Below are 19,265 nucleotides of genomic sequence, written 5' to 3' on the forward strand. Positions count from 1 at the left end.
AAAAAAAAAATACAAGCTATAGATAGTGAAAAAATACTTACAAACACATAACTAATAAAGAACTTGCATCCAGAATAGAGGACTCTCAACATTCAGTAATTAAACATACAGTTGAAAAATGGACAAAAGATCTGAAGATTTACTAATGCACACCCCCCCATCCTAAGCAGTTCCTTGCACCCAATGAAATAATGGGGCTTGCCAACCTCCTTGCTGATCCACTTAAACGAACGAGGAACTAACAATAGTTATTTCCAGAGGCTGGTTGGCCTCTATGTAGGCAGAGGCCAAACCGGAGTTCACAGGCTCCAAGAGCAGATGGCAGAAATGAGACCCACTTCTGTCCATGCCATCTGAGCTCTGCCTCCCTGTGCTCTACATCCAAAGTCTAAACCCCAGAGGGCAGCCTGGGTTGGTCTGTTCAGAGCAGAAGCAGTAGGACCCAAACTCTGCTTCCTTTTACTGGGGTAAGTGGGAGGACACAAAGGACAATACATCCTCTTTGTCCTTTGTGTCCTCCCACTCAGCCCAGTAAAAGAGAAGACAGCATGAGCTTCAGGGAGAAAGTGAAGAATTTGTACAAGTCCAGATATAACTTCTGAACTTGGATTACTCTGGGAGAAAGGGTGAATACCAGGGCTGAGGCTCTGGTAGACAGCATTTTCCAAAGCATGGGGTGTATTTCACTGGTGGCATGTGGGTTAAGAGGTACAGAGACCTCATGTTAAATCACAGTAGAAGAAAGTTATTTCCTTTTCAATTCTCTTTCAATCCTAATTACATTAAAAAAAAAAAAAAGCCTCAATTTGTGGTAATATATTTTTAGCACCTCCTTAATATCTAAGCTTAGAAAACACTGAATTAAGCTTGTTAGAGCTGACTAGCCACAACAGGGTGGGGTGGCACCTAGAGAACACAGTAGGCAGTAGCAGAAGCCTGACCTTGGCCTCCTGTGGCTTGGGGTCCACTGTGGGCTGGTGACAGTGTGGGGCTGAGCTCTCCCTGGCTAGTGCCTGAGCCAGTGCTATCAGGGGAGCACTCAGCTTCACTGAGCTTCTGGAAACAGGCTCGGCAGCAGCGCTCCTTCTTGCCACTGTGCTTGGTCAGGACATAGTTGTTGCAGCAGTAGTAGCAGAAGATGCGGCCACATATCCTGGGAACAAAACAAGCCCAGGCTGTGAGGATGATGTACTGTGGATTTCCTGTGATTTGCTCAGCATCAGAACTGGGCTCTGTGTCAGGTTGTGGAATCCATGTGGCTCTCATGAGACCTGGTTGTCTCTACTTTAGAGAGTGGCCTTGGTAAGCTCAGTGGGAGGGTTTTATTTCCTAGGTCCTGGGAGGCAGAGACAGAAGGTACATGGCTGAGCCTGCCTTTCCTGACACCACGCTGAAGGTGAGCACCCCTCACCTCAGGGGCTACGGCTCTAAGACACATAGACCTTCATGGGCCTATGCCAATCATTCCCACCTACCCCTACCCAGCTGGAGATCCATATTTACCCACCCTTCTCTGGGCCCTCCAAGGGTCTCTGCATCCCTGATACTGCCTGTGTTCCTCTAGAGAAGCCTTAGGTCCAGCTGCTGTTGGTTCCAGTAGCCCCATTTCCCTCCAGTATCCATAGGCTGAGGAACGGCTGGAAGATTGCTGGTCTCTGGGTACATCACATCCCAGTGGGTCCTTTAACTCTCCCTACACCTCTCTAATTAACTCTCTTTCCTTTCAGTAAGCTCTGAGTATCCTGCTAGGATCCTAACTAATACACTATGCTCATCTGGTTCCCTTAAAGCCAAAAGCAATATGCACTTCCTAGACAGCCAGGCCTGGTACCAACATCTAACACTGAGTCCTTGTTCAGAGCCATTTGCTCTGATCTTGGGCCCTGCCAGGGTTTCAGTGTCGGCCTGTGAGTTGAGTGCTGACCTACAGTGGTGCCGCCGCACCATCCAGCTGAACTCCCGTTTGCAGTCTAGACAGTGGTTTGCCTCAGTGTCTCCAAGCCACCGCTCCTCAGCACTGAGCTTCTGTTGGAATTCCAGGGCATCTGACTTCTGCCAGAGAGCATCCTTGTCCCTGGAACAAAACCACATTTAAAAAAAATAAAGGAATCCATGAAAATAATCAAATTATCCCTGTTTCACTTTTTAAAACTGCTATTAAATTTCTGAAGTCAAAGAAAGATGATTCACTTTCACATTGGAAACACACCACATGGAAGGCTCTATCAACTGCAAAGAGGTGCTAGTGCTGACAAGGCCCCATACCACTCAGGCATCTAAACAACAGTGCTGATAAATATAGAGGAGCAGAGCAAGATGGTGGACCAGAAGGATTATTCAGCTGAGCTCTCCTACTATGACTGGGGAAAAAGAGAGAACCCAGCCATACCTGGCATGGGGACCTTACCCAGAGTCATAGTTCAGGGAGCACATGAGGAAGTGGTGAGTTGGATACAGCTGTGTGACCCAGAGCAGTGAAAATCTGACTCATTAGGCAAGTACTTGTGACCTGCAGGGATCGGCCAGCCCCACCCCCCACCCCCCCCCAGAGATCCAAGACAGGAGGAATCCTTTCCAGAGTTTTCAGTTGGGGGAAGTTGTGTGTTGAGTGAAAAGCTAGGAAGGCTGGGTGGACTCTAACAGTACACAGCAACCAGATTTGAATGCAGGTTGGAGTGGATTTGCCATGGCTTTAGTGGCTGGCAAGACAGCCATACTGGGAATGTCTAGGCAGCCAGGGGGCTGCCATTGTGGGAAGGTTGTGAAAAGATCTTAGCAGGGGCCTAAAGCATGGCTGTCTTAATTCTACCTGCCGGAATCAGAACTCCACTCTTGGAAGAGGCTGAGGGACTCTTGCACCCCATGGGAACTGCAATCAGAGGGCACAGTGAGACATGACTCTGAAGGATTCTGGAGAGCTTTAAGATCCCAACCTGGCACAGTCTGAATGCTGAGGAAACAATCAGGCAATCACCAATGACAACTCGATTAGGAATAAGAACCACAGAGATTGCCAGCTGTGATCTCCATTTCCTTAAAAAAAAGCACAGTGCCACCTGGTGTTCTGGTGACATACTGCAACATACATATTCCTATTGAAATCAAGGACTCCTATATTTTTGGTCATGCTCTGAGACAAAGTAATTTGAAGCAAAGGAGGAAGTGAGAAGAAAAGAGAAGGACAAGGAGGTGAACAAGAAGAAAGAACACATGAGGAGGAGCCAACAGAAAAATCTGGGCAATATGAAAAACCAAAACAGAGGAACTCTCCCAAGGGGCCATAAGGCAGCTACTGCAGTCATACCTTGTATCTTCTCAGATCACAAGGCAGTAAAGTGGAACTCAACTTCAACAAAAACATTCATCCCCACACAAAGATATGGAAATTAAACAACCTTATGTCAAATGATAGTTGGGTTCAGAAAGAGATAAAAAGAGGCAATCATTAAATTTCTCAAACATAACAATGAAGACACAAGTTACCAAAACCTGTGGGATACAGCAAAAGCAGTCTTAAGAGGGAAATTTATCACATTCACATTAGATGCCTATATTCAAAAAGAGAAAGAGAGAGTATCAACAGAAAGAGGGAGTATCAACAAACTTATGAACCATCTTATGGAACTGGAAAAAGAAGAACAATCTAATCCCAAACCCAGTAGAAGAAAAGAATCAATCAAAATTAAATCAGAGATTAATGAAATTGAAAACAAAGGAATCATTCCGAAAATTAATGAAACAAAAAATTAGTTTTTCAAAAAAATAAATAAAATTGATAAATCTTTGGCCAGATTAACTAGAAACAGAAAAGTAAAATCTCTAATAACCTTAATCAGAAACAATAAAGGTGAAATAACAACAGATGCCAAGGAGATACAAGAGATCATCTCTGAGTACTACAAGAAACTCTATGCCCAGAAATTTGACAATGTGGAGGAAATGGATCAATACCTGGAAAAGCACCTTCTCCCTAGACTTAGCCAGAAAGAAACAGATCTTCTGAACAGACCAATTTCAAGCACTGAGATCAAAGAAACAATAAAAAATCTCCCAACAAAAAAAATACCCTGGTCCAGATGGCTTCACACCAGAATTCTATCAAACTTTCAAGAAGCTTATACCCATGCTGCAAAAATTATTCCAAAAAGTTAAGAAAGAAGCAATCTTCCCCAACACATTCTACAAAGCAAACATCACCCTGACACCAAAACCAGGATAAGACCCAACTAAAAAGGAGAACTTCAGACCAATTTCATTAATGAATATAGATGCAAAAATTCTCAATAAAATCCTAGCCAATAGATTACAGCTATACATTAAAAAAATCATTCATCACAATCAAGTAGGTTTCATCCCAGTGATGTAAGGCTGGTTTAACATACGCAAGTCCATAAATGTAATCTACTGTATCAACAGAAGCAAAAACAAAGACTGTATGATCCTCTCCATAGATGCAGAAAAAACATTCGATAAAATTCAGCACCCTTTTCTAATTAAAACACTGAAGAATATAGGCATAGGTGGCACATTTCTTAAACTGATTGAAACCATCTGTGACAAACTTACAGCTAACATTATACTGAATGGAGTAAAACTGAAAGCTTTTCCACTTAGAACTGGAACCAGACAAGGTTGTCCTCTATTGCCACTACTATTCAACATAGTGCTGGAAGCTTTAGCCAATACAATTAGGCAAGAGAAGGAAATAAAGGGCATCCAAATGGGGGCAGAGGAGGTCAAATTCTCCTTCTTTGCTGATGATATGATCTTATACTTAGAGAACCCCAAAGAGTCAACCACAAGACTCCCGGAAGTGATCAAAAAATACAACAAAATGTCTCAGGATATAAAATCAATGTCCACAAATCAGTAGCCTTTGTATACAGCAATAACAGCCAAGATGAGAAGCTAATCAAGGACACAGTTCCCTTTATAGTAGCTTCAAAAAAAAGAAATACCTAAGAACATACCTAACAATAGAGGTGAAGGACCTCTATGGAAGAACATACCATGTTCATGGCTGGGAAGAATCAACATTGTAATAATTTCTATACTTCCTAAAGCAGTCTACAGATTCAATGCCATCCCCATTAAAATACCATCATCAAGATTTGGAAAAAATGATTCTTTGTTTTGTATGGAACCAAAAAAAAAAACCCCTATCACCAAGGCAATTCTTAGTAATAAAAACAAAGCTGGATGTATTACCCTACCAGACTTTATGCTATACTACAAGGCCATAGTGATCAAAACAGCATGATATTGGCACAAAAATAGAGACACTGACATTCAGAAACAAATAGAAAACCCTGACATGAAACTAACATCCTACAGCCATCTGATCTTTGGTAAGCCAAACAAGAACATACACTGATACACTGGGGAAAAGCACCCCTATTCAATAAATGGTGTTGGGAGAATGGGATAACCACAGTAAAATACTGTAACTGGATCTGCACCTCTCATAACTTATAAAAATTAACTCAAGATGGATAGAAGGCATAAAACAATAAAAATCCTCAAAGAAAGTGAGGGGAAAATAGTTGAAGATACCAGCCTGGGGAAAGATTTTATGAAGATGACTTCCACGGCAATTGCAACAACAGCGTACAAATAAACAAATGGAACTTAATTAAACTGAAAAGCTTCTCCACAGTTAAGGCGACAACCACCAAAGCTTTCCCAACCTTCAGAATGGGAAAAGATATTTGCATACTATGAATAGGACAAAAGCTTGGTAAGCAGAATCTACAAAGAACTCAAATTAATCAACAAAAAAAAGACCCAATAATCCCATTTATCACTGGGCAAGAAAGAGACAAGAATAGAACCTTCTCTAAGGAAGAAAGACAAACAGCTAACAAACATGAAAAAACGCTCATTATCTCTAATCATTAGAGAAATGCAAATCAAAACTACCCTGAGATATCACCTAACCCCAGTGAGAAGGGCCCACATCACAAAGCCTCAAAGCTGTAGATGCTGGTGTGGATGTGGAGAGAAGGGAACACTTTTACCCTGCTGGTGGGACTGCAAACTTATACCTTTTGGGAAGGAAATATGGAGAACCTTCAAAGAACTCAAACTAGACCTCCCATCTGATCCTGCAATCCCATTACTAGGTATCTCCCCAGAAGAAAAAAAAATCCTTTTATCATAAAGACATTTGCGCTAGACTGCTTATCACAGCTCAATTTATAATCACCAAAATGTGGAAACAACCTAAATGCCACCAACCCAGGAAGGATTAACAAGCTGTGGTATATGTATGCCACAGAATACTATTCAGCCATTAAAGAAGATGGAGACTTTACATCTTTTGTATTAACTTGGATCTCAGAGGTAGAACACATTATTCTTAGTAAAGCATCACAAGAATGGAGAAGCAAGAATCCAATGTACTCAATTCTAATATGAAGGCAGTAGATGAGCTAATATAAGGGGTGGGATAGGAGAATGAGGGAGTGGGAAGGGGAAGAGGGAAGGGGATAGCGGTCATGGTGTACGGCACACTTCTGGGAGGCAGGACTCAATTATAAGAGGGACTTTACCTAACAACCACTTACTTCTTAATTAAGAATTACAACTTAATTCTTTGTACCCTCAATGAATCCCAAACCAAAAAAAAGTTTTGAATGATTTGCCAACATTTAAAAATCAGGAAAATTCACATAAGTCCAGGATTCCACCTTCCCTTGAGAAGTAAGGTGGTCTGGCCACTCTGGGCCTGAAGCTGATGTGGCAATGAGTCGTGGGGGCAGAGGAGAAGGGAGAAAAGGGCTCCTGAGAGAGGGGTAAGAGAATGGGGAAATTCTAGAAGTGTCTTTTCAAGTGTCATTCATTTCTTTAACAAAAATATAAGTATGGGCAAAGCCCCAGCTGTGGTTTGGGCTGACACTCACCTGAGCAGCTCTATCAGCCGCTCTTCAAGGTACTTCTTGGTTCTGTTCAGGTCATCCAGGTCAGCAAGCATCTTCTGGTCATTTCTCTCCCGGTCTGTCACCTCCTGGCAGAGTTTGTTGTAATACTCTTGGATTTTTACTGTGGCTTTTTCAAGTTCCTTCCGGGTCCTGGGGAGGAGTGATAACTTGATTCAACAATTTCTTGATTAGCCACGAATTTCAGCTTTCCAAGTGGGCCTCTAATGAGAGGTCCTGCTGGGCTCACAGTATAGAACCCCTCAGCACTATCTGCTAAAAGGTTCTTCAATCCCCTGGCATTTGAGACTCCTCTCACACCCCTCCACATACAAAGGGTCATCCTGGGGGGACACTGACCCTACATTGCTAGAAGCTCCCTGGGTGAGGTGAATTCTGTGCCTCTTGGTTCTTGGACAGGGACTGAGGTTATATGAGGAACTTGTGGAGCAAGTCTCAGGACTGGCCATGGGGAGGAGGAGCAGGAGAAGAAAGGAGTCAAGACAGGAAGGAGAGAGCCTTAGTTTTCAGTGGGTGGCCATGGAGAGGAAGACCTGTCTTCCACATGTCTTTGGGACTCCATCTGCAAGGCATGCTGCTGACCTCACAGCAGGCAGAGTTGCATCCACACTAGGAGCCATTCGACCCGATAGGCCTCCAAGGACCAAGGAATTCTTGCTGGGCACTGTGGGATGTCTCTATCTACTTTGGAGGGGCTGGGTGAACCTCACCACCTCTTCAACCTTGTCCACTCTTCTTTCAGCTCAGCTGCCCCTAAGGATGGCCCAGCAGGACGCAGTAAAAGTTCCACTAAACAGAGGGTTCTGCAGAGAGACTGATTAATTTATACATAATGCAGTCCTCCCATGTCCCGTATAAGTTGTCAGGAGGTTGTTTACTAGACCTTGTCCACCAAAGTGATCTCCAGGCACACAAGCACACATACAAATGTGGAATAAAATAAAATCCAATTGTGGCCACATGGGTTGTGCAACATTAAGCAGACGAAACAATGCTCTGTGATCTTACAGATAGCCACTGTGATAGCATTTATATAATGCCACCAATTCAGGAGGTTCTGTTTAAAATGTCACATGAACATAACTTGCATCCAGGGCCCTATACAATCTGAATGCTGGAAGGGTCAAAGAGAAGAAAGATATGCTTCCAGGTTACCAAATATCAAACATGCTCAGATCTCCCGCTGAGTCTGGGCCTAGGCCTAGAAGGCAGATGGTGGAAGAAGTAAGGGATAAATAGAAAAGTTAGGCATAGATGCCTGTCTTTGCTGGCGGCACATGTGCAATGTGATTTCAGCAACCCCTTCTCCCTCTTAAACCTGTGTAATCAGGTCCTGGATGAACTAGCTGGGCCCCATCACCACATGATGGTCCCACGCTGAAGCTGAGGAGATCAGGGAGGCCTTGGGGCTGGCCAAGGACAGAACTGTAGGGACCATACTTTAAGGTTAAAAAACACAACAAAAGGAGTTGATAGCATCATCTGGTCTTGGAGACACAGTACCAGAGAGTCTGCTTGAAGATGGGCCAGTCCTGGTCCTTGGCACTCTCATTCTCCTCATCTATGAAATGGGGACAAATAATACCTTCCTCACAGCACTGTTGGAAGGATTAAGTGGGTAAATATATGCAAAGCCTTTAAAACAGTGCCAACCACATTTTAAGCATTACTGAAATGTATGCTGTTACTATTACCATTATTATTATGCCCTAATTTTTAATGTAGATTTTTCCAAAGTGTGGAAAAATTCAGTTACTCAACTGAAGTGTGCCCTGCCAGAGACAAGAAAACTGAATTAAGAGAAAGGTGCTATAGTGATCTGTATGCTATGATGGGCAGATGGCCACGCTGTCTGTGGTATGCTTCCAGCAAGCACTTTCTGGGTTTGTGGTTTTTCTTGCAAAAGGACTTCCTAAAGCTGAGTGACTGACTTTCTAAATGACTGTATGGAACACCCCTTCCCTGAAGCCTACCAATGGCCACGTGGGTGGACTGTGTGACTAACCTTTCCAGGTCTTCCCGCAGTGCGGCCCCCTCTTTGTCCTTCCTCTGGATGGTGGCCTGGCACTCTATAAGATGGTTACTGGTGCAGCTCAGCTTCTCTTCCATGTCTGCTTGGGTGGCCTGGCACAGGACATCAGGGAGAAGATACTCAGTTTGCAGAAGCCCAGGGAAGATACCATAAAATGACTGGTGGGCCATCTACTCCATCTGGCTGAGTCACTTCTAAATGGATGGTTATCTCTTTTTAAGTCTGAGAGGTCAAGAACCTCTACTTTATGTTTGTGGGGCCTCAACAAACTGATTGAGGAGGTTGTTGTCCTCACAAGCAACTGATTCTGGTGGTTGGCAAGGTGGCGAGTAGTAGACTCCCCACGTGATGCTGGAGGTAGGGTGGCGGGGGTAGAATTCACTTGAACAAGTCTGCTCTGAAGACTGTGGGACAAGTGCTGCCCTAGCTCCTGCTCAGTTTAGCATCACTGGCTACATGACATCTACAGAAAGGGCCAAGGAGGACAACTTATTTCCTTTTGCTATTTGCACCTCCAGCCCAGTTGTCCAGGGAATGCGGAGGGTCATAGTACAAACTGGGGGTGTCTACAGAGGCAAACTGAGGATAGGTCCAGCTTGGGACCCAGAGTGTTACAGGGAGAGCTCTTAAATGGCCTAGTGAATAAAAAACACCCCAGACGCCCTCTCACACATGCACACACAGGCTTGGGCCTACCTTTAGCTTCCCCACAACCTCCTTGGTGGCCTGCAGCTGCCGGCTCTGCTCCTCAAGCCGGCCTCTGAGGCTCGTGCACTCTTCACTGGAAGTCTGGAGAGGACAAGAAGAGGGTCACGGAAGTGGGTCCTTGCTCTGAAACGTCCTCTGGCTGATCACCCAAATGGGTAAAAACAAGCTACCTCTCTTTTCAGTACGGTTTGGGCTTTATTCATAATAAAATACTTTCAAGCTTATTAAGAGACTTAGCTGGGTCCCCAAACTTAGAATTTAATTTCTGTATAAGAAAGTGGCCTCTGAGCCCACAGAGTTTTACAAGGCAGGGTGGCAGCAGGTGGGAAGGCACATTTGTGGCAGACAGTGGGGCTACTTCTGAGACCTCAAAGCAGACAGAACAGTAATAAGTGCTGGAAAGCAAAGCCCCAGGCTTTCCTACTGGCAACCTCACTCTTAGCTATTCTTAACTCCTCATCTTTGTGCACTATCAAAGGCATGGGCAACTGCTGGTCTCACATACTCTTCTGTTCCAAGGGCCCTGTAAAAACAAATTGTGTCAGTTTTCTACACAGCTATCAGGATAGCACCTGAAGGGGGTGGTTATTCACTGATCAAGAACCTGCAGACAGGACTTGGGCGGGCATTCTGCAGGGGCTCTGCAGGGGCTCTGCAGGCTAAGGCAGGGCTCTCAAACTCACATGCCCAAAGGGGCTGTGCAAGGACATAAATGAGCACAAGGAAAAACTCTGAAGTGGACAGTCACCACCAAACTCCTGCTGACTGTTGCCATGTGGGGCTTAGGACATAAGACTTAAACATTGTACTCTTTCAATGTTGGCTTCTAATTTTAAAAACTTCTGTGTGGGTCAATTTTGTCTTGACTTCTGGCTAAGTATCACTCAGATGCTATCACGAGCTGTGATGTCAGGACAGGACCACTGGGGTCCTGCCCACACCCCTAAGGACACACTTCGGCCGCATAGAGATGAACAGAGGCTGGAGATGACAGTTACCTTAAGTCTGCTCTGGTAGTCTATGATCTCAGCACTCAGCTGGAACTTGAGGGTGTCGAGCTCCTGGTGTGCAGCCTCCTGGAGGCTCTGAGCCCGCTGCTCAGCCTGGGCCAGCTGGTTCTGCAGGCCAGGCAGTAAGCTGGCTGCCTTCTCGGCTGCCTCAAGCTTCTCCTGCAAACTCTCCTTCTCTTGCTGCAGCCCTGCCACTTGGCGTTCTAAGCCCTCTCGTTCCCTTGAGGCCTCCTCTTTGGAGGCTTGAAGCTCCTGGGCAGCAGAGGCCAATGCCCCCTCCACCCTCTCCTTCTCTGCAGTCAGTGCGCAGACCTGGATGCCGAGCTCGGCTGTGTCCGTGTTGGCCCGGTGCAGCTGCTCCTGCAGCTCAGCGTGCTCCAGCTGGGCTTCCTCGGAGCTGCATTTCATCTGAGACAGTTCCTCCCGCAGGGCATGCAGCTCCTCCTCCCTGTGCAGGGCCTCCCCGGCCCTTTCCTCCTGTAGTGCCCCTTCATGCTCGGAGCACTGCAGCAGCTCCTGGACGTGAGCCCTGTTGAGGGCTTCATTCTGTTCCTTCAGCTGCTGCACCAGGGTCTTGTGCTCCCTCAGGACTGACTCGGTAACGCTTAACTGGCTCTGTACCTTGTCCCTGTCACCCAGGGCAGCCTGAAGCTTGGCCTGGAGGTCCACTACCTCAGCCTGCAGCCGCTGGGCCTCCCCACAATGGATCTCCAGCTGCGCCTGACACAGGGCCAGCTGGGATGCCAGCTCACGGGTTGCATCATCTCGGGGTGGGCCAAGCTCCTCTTGGCCTTTTTCTGCTTTCAGGGCCTCAATCGGTTGGGTCTGCTGGTGGCACTGGTTCTCCACCAGCTGCCTGCACTGCTGCACCTCCTCCCGCAGCTGCTGGCACTCATCCTCCTTGCACTGCAGGGCAGCCTCCTTCTCTGCCACCTGGGCTCTCATGGCTTCCTTGGCCTTTCTTACAGCCAGTAGGCTTGCCTCCATCTGGTCACCCAAGTTCCGGATGCTGGCCTGCTCAGCTTCTAGGGAGGCCAGGGAGCCCTGGATGGCCGCCTCCCGCTGCTGCAGTGCCTGGTAATCAGCCTGCAGGGTGTGCAGCTTGCCCTCCAGGAGCTGGTTGCGTCCGAGCACATTCTGCAGCTCCTTCTCCAGCTCTCTGTTGGCCTGCCGGAGTTCCTCTTCCTGGTTGTCCCCTTGCGCCTTGGTATTGTCCATCTGTCCCTCCTGCAGGCCCCTCTGCTCCTCCTCTGGCTTCTCACATGCCCACTGCAGGGTAGAGTTCAAGGGAAACAGAGCCTCTTTCTTCTCATCCACCCTGTGCAGCTCTGGGCCTGGCTGCTCAGAAAGCTGCTCCAGCATCCCCACCTTCTGGCTCAGGTGGTCTTTGTCCTGGATAAGCTGCTTCTTCTGCTCCTCCAAGTCGCTCACATGTTGGCTCACCTGTGTTAACTGGGTCTCCAAGAACTGCAGCTGCCGGGTCAGAGACCTGGCCTCCTGCTCCAGCAACTCCTTTTCCTCCTGCTGCTGCTGTTCCTCTCGCCTTACCTCTACCAGCTCCTGCTCCAGAGAGCTCAAGTGAGCCAGTGTCTCCTGCAGCTGTTGTCGGAGCTGGGCTGCCTCCCGACCTTTTCCAGACAGCTCTTCCCGGAGTGGGGCCATTTCCTTCACCAGGCACTCTAGGCTAGCCTGGGCCTCGGCCTTTAGCTGTAGCTCCCTGGCCAGCTGCTCCAGTTGCACACTCTGCTGTCTATTGAGCTCCTGGACCATGGTGTTCTCCCTTTCTAGGGCTTGAAGCTTCTTCCCCAGCTCCTGGATCTCTAGGGCTGCATCATTGGGAATGGGCTCTGGCTGCCCCTTTGTGTCTGGTGCTGTACTTGTCTTCTGCTCAGCCATGGCCAGCCAGTCTGGAGCACTGGCTAAATGCTGGTTCCTCTTGTCCAGGGAATCCCGTGTGGCCTCGAGCTCTTGCGCCAGGGGCTGCAGCACAGACTCCAGCCGCTGTAGGGCTGTGTGGTAGTCTTCCTTCTTCTCTGCTGCACCCAGCTCCAGGCCCTGCAGGCAAGTCTGCAGCTCCTTCACCGTGTTCTGGGTGGCCTGGGTGACCTCCCACTGCTTCTGGAGCTCGTCCGCCATGCGAGTGAGGCAAAGGCTGTCCTCGGCGGCCGTGCGCCCTCGCTCCCTCTCCCTCTGTAGCTCCTCCCTCTGCAGGCTCACAGCTGCCCTCAGCTCCTGGTTTTCTCTGTCCAGCTTCTGCACACGCTCCTGTAGCTGCTTCTCCCGTACCTCCAGCTGGTCCAGCTCTACCTGCATCTCATCAAAGCCCTCCAGCACCTCGTTGTTTAGGGAACTGTTCAGGTCGGAGCTGGAGGCCATCTCCTGAGTCTGGGGAGGAAAAACACAGAAGTCAGGTGACTCTGAGGTGAAGCTGCACAGCCACTCAGAAAAGCTTAGAGCTTAATGAGAGTAAGAGTAAAAATACAGGCATCACCTGTCCTAAGGTTATTCTAAAGAGCTATTCAGAAGACTAGCATGCTTTCGCTCTAAGCATCTGCCAAGAGGGGGTCAGCAGACCTTCCAAAGCCATGAAGTTGCATGTGTGAGCTCCACTGAAAGGAGACTTGCACTTCCCATCTGGCCTCCGTCAGCTTTATTAACTTTGAGGATGTTGGCTTTTAGATAAATTCAGTCATATTTAAACTCCTGGCATGATTAAACCACAAAATGGAGTAAAGGATGCTCTATTTTCTGCTCTTAATGCTCCTTACATTGATCATTTTTATTTTTGTATTGCTGACCAAGTTCTTTAAAACGATACATAGCTGTGACACATTCACATTTCTAAAAACATTAATAAGCTGTTCCTGCCTACTAACACTTACTGAGCCTCTGTGTATGTTAAGCCTTAAGGACTGTGCACACACTCCCTCATTTATGTGCTAGAATGATTTTTATTATCCCCACCTTATGAATGAGAGAGCTGGAGCTTCCAGAGTTTGAGTAGGTGGTTACAGCTGGTAAGTGACAGAGCCGGGATTTTACTTGGTTGCTTTTAACCACAGTGCTAAACCGCTTCTTTAAAAATACCTTAAAATCTTTTTCAAGAATTTAATTTTAAAAGGGCCTAAATTCCACTTTGTTGGACAAACTTAGACTCTGGAAATAGTGGATATAATTGAGGGTTACACTGCTCTGACTGGAACAACAAGTATCTGAGAATACCACCCTGAGGTACCTGGGGCAAGGACATGCCCCGGTCAGAATGAATGAACCCAAGGAATCCCCAGCCTCCGGCATTACCTGCAGGTAGTTGCTCACTAAGCTGCTTATGCTAGAGCTTCGGCTTGGGGGTTTCCACATGTAAGCAGAAGAGCCAGTGGCCAGTGTCCTCCTGTGGGGTCACAGAACAGACAGACATATATTCGGAGCAGGAAACATACACAAAGGTACACATACATGGAGGCCTTGGTGGTCGTGAGGCCATCAGGTGGGGGTAGAGGGCACTGCCTTCCATGATAGAATATAAGGGATAAAATGCAACATTTTCCATCAAAGAGCAAATCTACTGTGGCCTGTGACAGCTGGACTCCATGGCTACAGTTTAAACATCATGACTTTTCCCCCCACTGCCAAAATTAACATATGTTTCCTAGTTTTTAGTTTAAATTTTCCTTGAACTTTTGGTGCCTGTCTTATTCTGCCTATGAGGAACAAGTAGCAGTCGATTTGGTAAATAAAAGTCAAACTGTGCTTGGGGGCTCAGTCACTTTATATCACACAGACATGTGTCTGGAGACCTGCTTCCGGCCCCTGGGACTGCGCAGGGCGTGCTGATGGAGAGTATCTATCTCCCTTGGCAGACAAAGTGCTACTGGACGGCATTAGTTTAGAAATACAAAGGCCTGTGTGACAACTCTCGTTTACTTCACCAGAAGCATCTCCTAAATATAAAATTACAGTATTTTCAACCTTGTTGGTCTCCACAACTCAGCAATTGCTCTTTTCCATATCTTCCCTAAAGACAGTCACATCTATACAGCAGGAGACAGATGAGGCTGCTCTTGGCAACATCGTAACTGTGGAAAAAGCCGAACCAGATACACTCTGTACTGTCAGCCAAACGGATACACTGCGGTTTACTCACACAACAGAACACACTACTCCATGGGTCAGCATTCCTTTTTCGTACAGAGACAAAATCTCAAGAACAGTACAGAATAAAAAAAACAAGTTGGGAAAAGATAGCTATCTCAAGATTTGATGTATGTAAATTTTAAAAATACATATGGAACAAAACTATATATACATGTGTATACATAATATTATATTTATGGATACACACATAGTAAAAATGTAATATTTGGGAATGAAATGCCTGAAGGACAGTTCTTACTTGTGGAAGGGGAAAGGATAGCAGTAGGGTAGGGCTTTAGTTCTATAATATTTTATTTCTTTAAAAAGAGCATTAGATATAACCACCCTCCCCCCAAAAGCAAGAACCAGCTTGATGGGCTCCCACTGGCCAAATATGGAATAATTTAAGCTTCAAATAAATAAGAACAGTGACAGGCTATAACTGATCAAATAAAATAAGAATTTACAAGTAAATACTGATATGAATGAATAAATGGGAAGAAAGAAAAGATCTTACAGTAGAATGGCAACTAATAATGTAAAAGGAATAATGGAGTTAAAAAATCACTATAACCATGATGGTAATAACTGCTTCAGGCAAGAATTATGAATGGATGTTAAAACTAATAGGTAAGGGGTGGCACCTGTGGCTCAGAAGGTAGGGCGTTGGCCCCATATACCGAGGGTGGCAGGTTCAAACCCAGCCTTCAACAAACTGCAATAAAAAAATGGCCAGGTGTTGTAGTGGGCACCTGTAGTCCCAGCTACTCAGGAGGCTGAGGCAGAAGAATCGCCTAAGCCCAGGAACTGGAGGATGCTGTGAGCTGTGACACCACAGTGCTCTACTGAGGGTGACAAAGTGAGACTCTGTCTCTAAATTTAAAAAACAAATCTAATAAATAAGATTTATGAGGAAAGGATCAGAACACAATCTCAAAGTATCTTTCCCTAAGATACATATTTGTTACAAAGGAAGAACCAGTACCTTTAGCAGAAACCTGTCAAATACCACCTTAACCAAACGACTGTGGTTACCTCACTGGAAACCTAAACATCACCTACTTCTGATAATGTGCTGACAGGGACACATCTGAGGTGTTCCTGTAAAAATGCTTAACCTAAATCTGATAATGAGGAAACAACAGACAAACTCAAATTTAGGAACATTTTATAAAGTAGCTGGCGTATATGTCTCAAAAATGTCATCAAAGACAAAGACAGGGAAAGTGTTCCAAATTAAAGGGGCCTAGAGAGGCATGACGATTAAGTAGCAATTAACTAACTCAGGATCCTGGATGGAATCTCAGAGCATGAGAAACACTGAGACACGTTTGTAAAATTTTGCATAAGGTTTATAGGTTAGATGACATGTTATATTCAGGTTAATTTCCCGATTTTAGTGACTGTACTGAATTTATAGTCATATAAGAAGATATCTTTGATTTTAGGAAATACATGAGGAAGTACTTAAGAGAAAAGGGGAATCAAATATGCAATTTATTTTCAAATGGCTTAGGAAATCAACATATGTAAAGAGAAAAATGATAATTATAGTAAAAATATTGATAACTGGGGAATCAGGATGAAGGATGAGTACCTATACTTTTTTTTTAACTTTTCTACAATTCTGAAATGATTTCAAAATTAAAGTTTTTAAAAGGACATTTAAAAATGGCAAAATGGAAGCTGTGAAATCCTGGTGGTTAGTACATGATGATATTTAATACTTTTCTGTACATAAAAGTATTTCCTGATTAAAAAAATATGAAAATTAAAGTTTAAAGACCTTCTCAACACAGAGCAAAACAAAACGAAAGAATGATGGACTTGAGTTTAACTAGGGTGACCAGATTTTAACATTGGTAAAGCGGGACGTGGCGGGGGGGGGGGCAGGGCCTGACAACAATGCAAACTTTGATAAGCAGTTCTTGCTCATCACTTCTCAACAATTATTTGTTATTATTACAGTTTAACAAAATTAACAAAAATAATATAAAACTCATATTCTGGTGAAATAGCCACATGGCAGCCAAAAACCATATATTCCCTTCTTGTTCTCCTGCCTGTTTGTGCATTCTTTCCAAAAATTGGGACTTTTTTAAAATGGCGCAGGATGCAGGACGAACTGTTAAAAAGTGGGACGTCTGGTCACCCTAGTTTAACCTGAGCCTCGTGCCTCAGACCTGCTGTTCATCGGCTGCATGACTCTGGGCAAGTCTCTCCACTCTCTGAGGGACTCTGTCTGATGGTATGTGAGCAAGAACCACACTGGTAAAAGATATGGATGGCTTGAAGGCCGCAAAAAAACAAAAAAGCAAAGAACACCAAACTTTTCTAGCAATCTTCCAAGGAAGAGCTGTGCCTTTCCCTTCCTCTTAGTGCCTGGAGGGCCTCCATGATAACACTATAAAAATTCATGGGGGAAAAGCCCACTGCTCCTCCACCAATGCGCATACCAAGTCCCAACTTTGGTTTTGCATATGCATCTCCCCTGACTCACACCCTCTGGCCAATTAGGTTGGTTTAAGGTTGGAGGCATCAGATGTTATCATTCATCATGATTCAACAATTAGCAGGCATAAGAGCTGCAAAGCTTTTTGCAACTTACTGAGCAAGCAAAATTGCTTTGAATAGACTGGTGGCAATCTTCAACATTTCACACATCTTGTTCCCTATCTTTTAAACCAAATGATTCCTTAAAGTACCTGGCGAATGTTGGCCAGGCAGCATCCAAGTCGTAGCCCCTCGAGGCGAGGTCAAACTGAACCTCGGTCAGCTCATAGAGTTGGCCCACAATATCAGAGCTCAGCTTTGGCTGCAGAAAGGGGCTTCTTGCATAGTACCAGTCACTGCAGAAAAACATAAAATGTGTCAATTACAAAAGTGGTAAAGCTAAGGAAAGAGTGAACTTAATCAGTCCTCCTCAAATTCCAACTCAGGTTACTAAGTTAACTGAAGACACACATGCATAAACCAATGTCCTTTTCATTGTAGAAACACATAGCTCTCAACTAAGCTTGCCCCTCTCCAAATAAATTACTGCAGTGATCTGAGTGCTTATTCATTTATTATTTATATCTTAACTATTTCTCAAAAAATGATGTGAGAAACCTTAAAAAATTCACCTGCCAAGAATGGACAACTGTAGGAGAAAGAACACTTCCTTTCTGAAAGACAACCTCACCTTATATTTCATTTCCAAGCTCAATATGGGACTCCAAATCCACTAATTTCTGTCCACATACCAATTTAAAAGCCAAAGGGCAAACTATATATTCAGAAATATATTCTGCACCTTGAGGTAGTAGTTGTTTCATTTCAGGTGAAGCAACAAGAATTTAAAAAGATAACACTGATGAGTTTAAAGAACCACTTGGTGGCGGTGCCTGTAGCTCAGTGGGTAGGGCACTGGCCACAGATACTGAGGCTGGCGGGTTCGAACCCAGCCTGAGCCAGCTAAAACAACAATGAGAATTACAACAGAAAAAAAAAAAAAGAACCACTTGGCTGATGTTTATGAACTATAAGGAAGTCCAGCCTTTGCTGATGGTTTTCAGCAAAGAGGGACAACAAAATGCCCTTCAAATCAAATATGCAAATGTTCTCAACTCACACCAATTCACAAGGCCTATCACATGCACAAGAAATACCAGTATGTTTTTATGTAAATCAGTTTTTACAGTGACAAAATGAAACAAGATTTTTTCTCTCTGCAGGTTTCTTTTTCCTTAGTTCAAAAGTGATTTCTTTAATTAACTAGAATACCCCCAAGGAAGAATAGGGACACGGCTGGTAAAGGAGCGTTGGACCCCCAAGTGGTTCCCCTGGTAAGGACCTGCATTTGCAGCTCCTAGGCTGAAAACCACTCTCCCTTGCTCAGTCCTCTCTCTCTCCTTCCTTCTTCTCTCCCGTGAAGGCATTAGCACGAGTGGCACAAAGGCTGAGCACACAGAAAACCTGGGCTCCCATCATAGTCTCCCAGGAGTGCAGACACCCCAGGAGGTGCTAGCTCTGTCAAGGGAGGTCCTGGGCTCAGTGATGTTAAACACCCCACGGTGATTCTTTTGAGGGTCCAAGGCTACCTACCAGGCATTAGTGCTGGTACCAAGAATGTACCACCCATCAAGGAAAATGACTTGGTATTAAGGGTTAAGAGACCTGGCTCTGAGCTCCAGCTTCACAACTCAGCACTGATGGGGCCCCAAGAAAGGCATTTAAGCCCCTCTGGGCATCACCTACTCATCTGTAAAAACCTCAGTGCTCCCTGCCTCATGGGTGTCAAGGTCTGTGGTGGGAGAAGCAGAAGAGAATGATGATATGAAAACGCTCTGGAGCTGCCACGGTACAACACACACAGGTGCTGTTGCTGCAGTTCTTATTATTAATGAACTGTAGTTCATTTGTGAGTACAGCACCGTCCTTTTTTTTTTTTTTTTTTTTTTT

The 19,265-nt window shown here is 45.2% G+C and overlaps 1 protein-coding gene across 1 annotated transcript in view; it reads right to left on the reverse strand.

The window, feature by feature from the left end:
- The window catches only part of FYCO1 (FYVE and coiled-coil domain containing 1), a 91,988-nt gene that overhangs the window by 46,556 nt on the left and 26,167 nt on the right, over window positions 1-19,265 (reverse strand). The window contains exons 6-13 of the mRNA XM_012808058.2: window positions 17,528-17,671; window positions 13,989-14,079; window positions 10,677-13,073; window positions 9,667-9,759; window positions 8,944-9,062; window positions 6,903-7,070; window positions 1,925-2,074; window positions 942-1,153 (exon numbers count right to left, since the gene is read on the reverse strand). Of these exons, the coding sequence (XP_012663512.1) occupies window positions 942-1,153; window positions 1,925-2,074; window positions 6,903-7,070; window positions 8,944-9,062; window positions 9,667-9,759; window positions 10,677-13,073; window positions 13,989-14,079; window positions 17,528-17,671 (3,374 nt within the window). The remainder of the gene's footprint in view (window positions 1-941; window positions 1,154-1,924; window positions 2,075-6,902; window positions 7,071-8,943; window positions 9,063-9,666; window positions 9,760-10,676; window positions 13,074-13,988; window positions 14,080-17,527; window positions 17,672-19,265) is intronic.

Source organism: Otolemur garnettii, unplaced genomic scaffold (genome assembly GCF_000181295.1).
Source record: "Otolemur garnettii isolate 467f Iridium unplaced genomic scaffold, OtoGar3 scaffold00082, whole genome shotgun sequence".
In the NCBI taxonomy this organism is placed as follows: domain Eukaryota; kingdom Metazoa; phylum Chordata; class Mammalia; order Primates; family Galagidae; genus Otolemur; species Otolemur garnettii.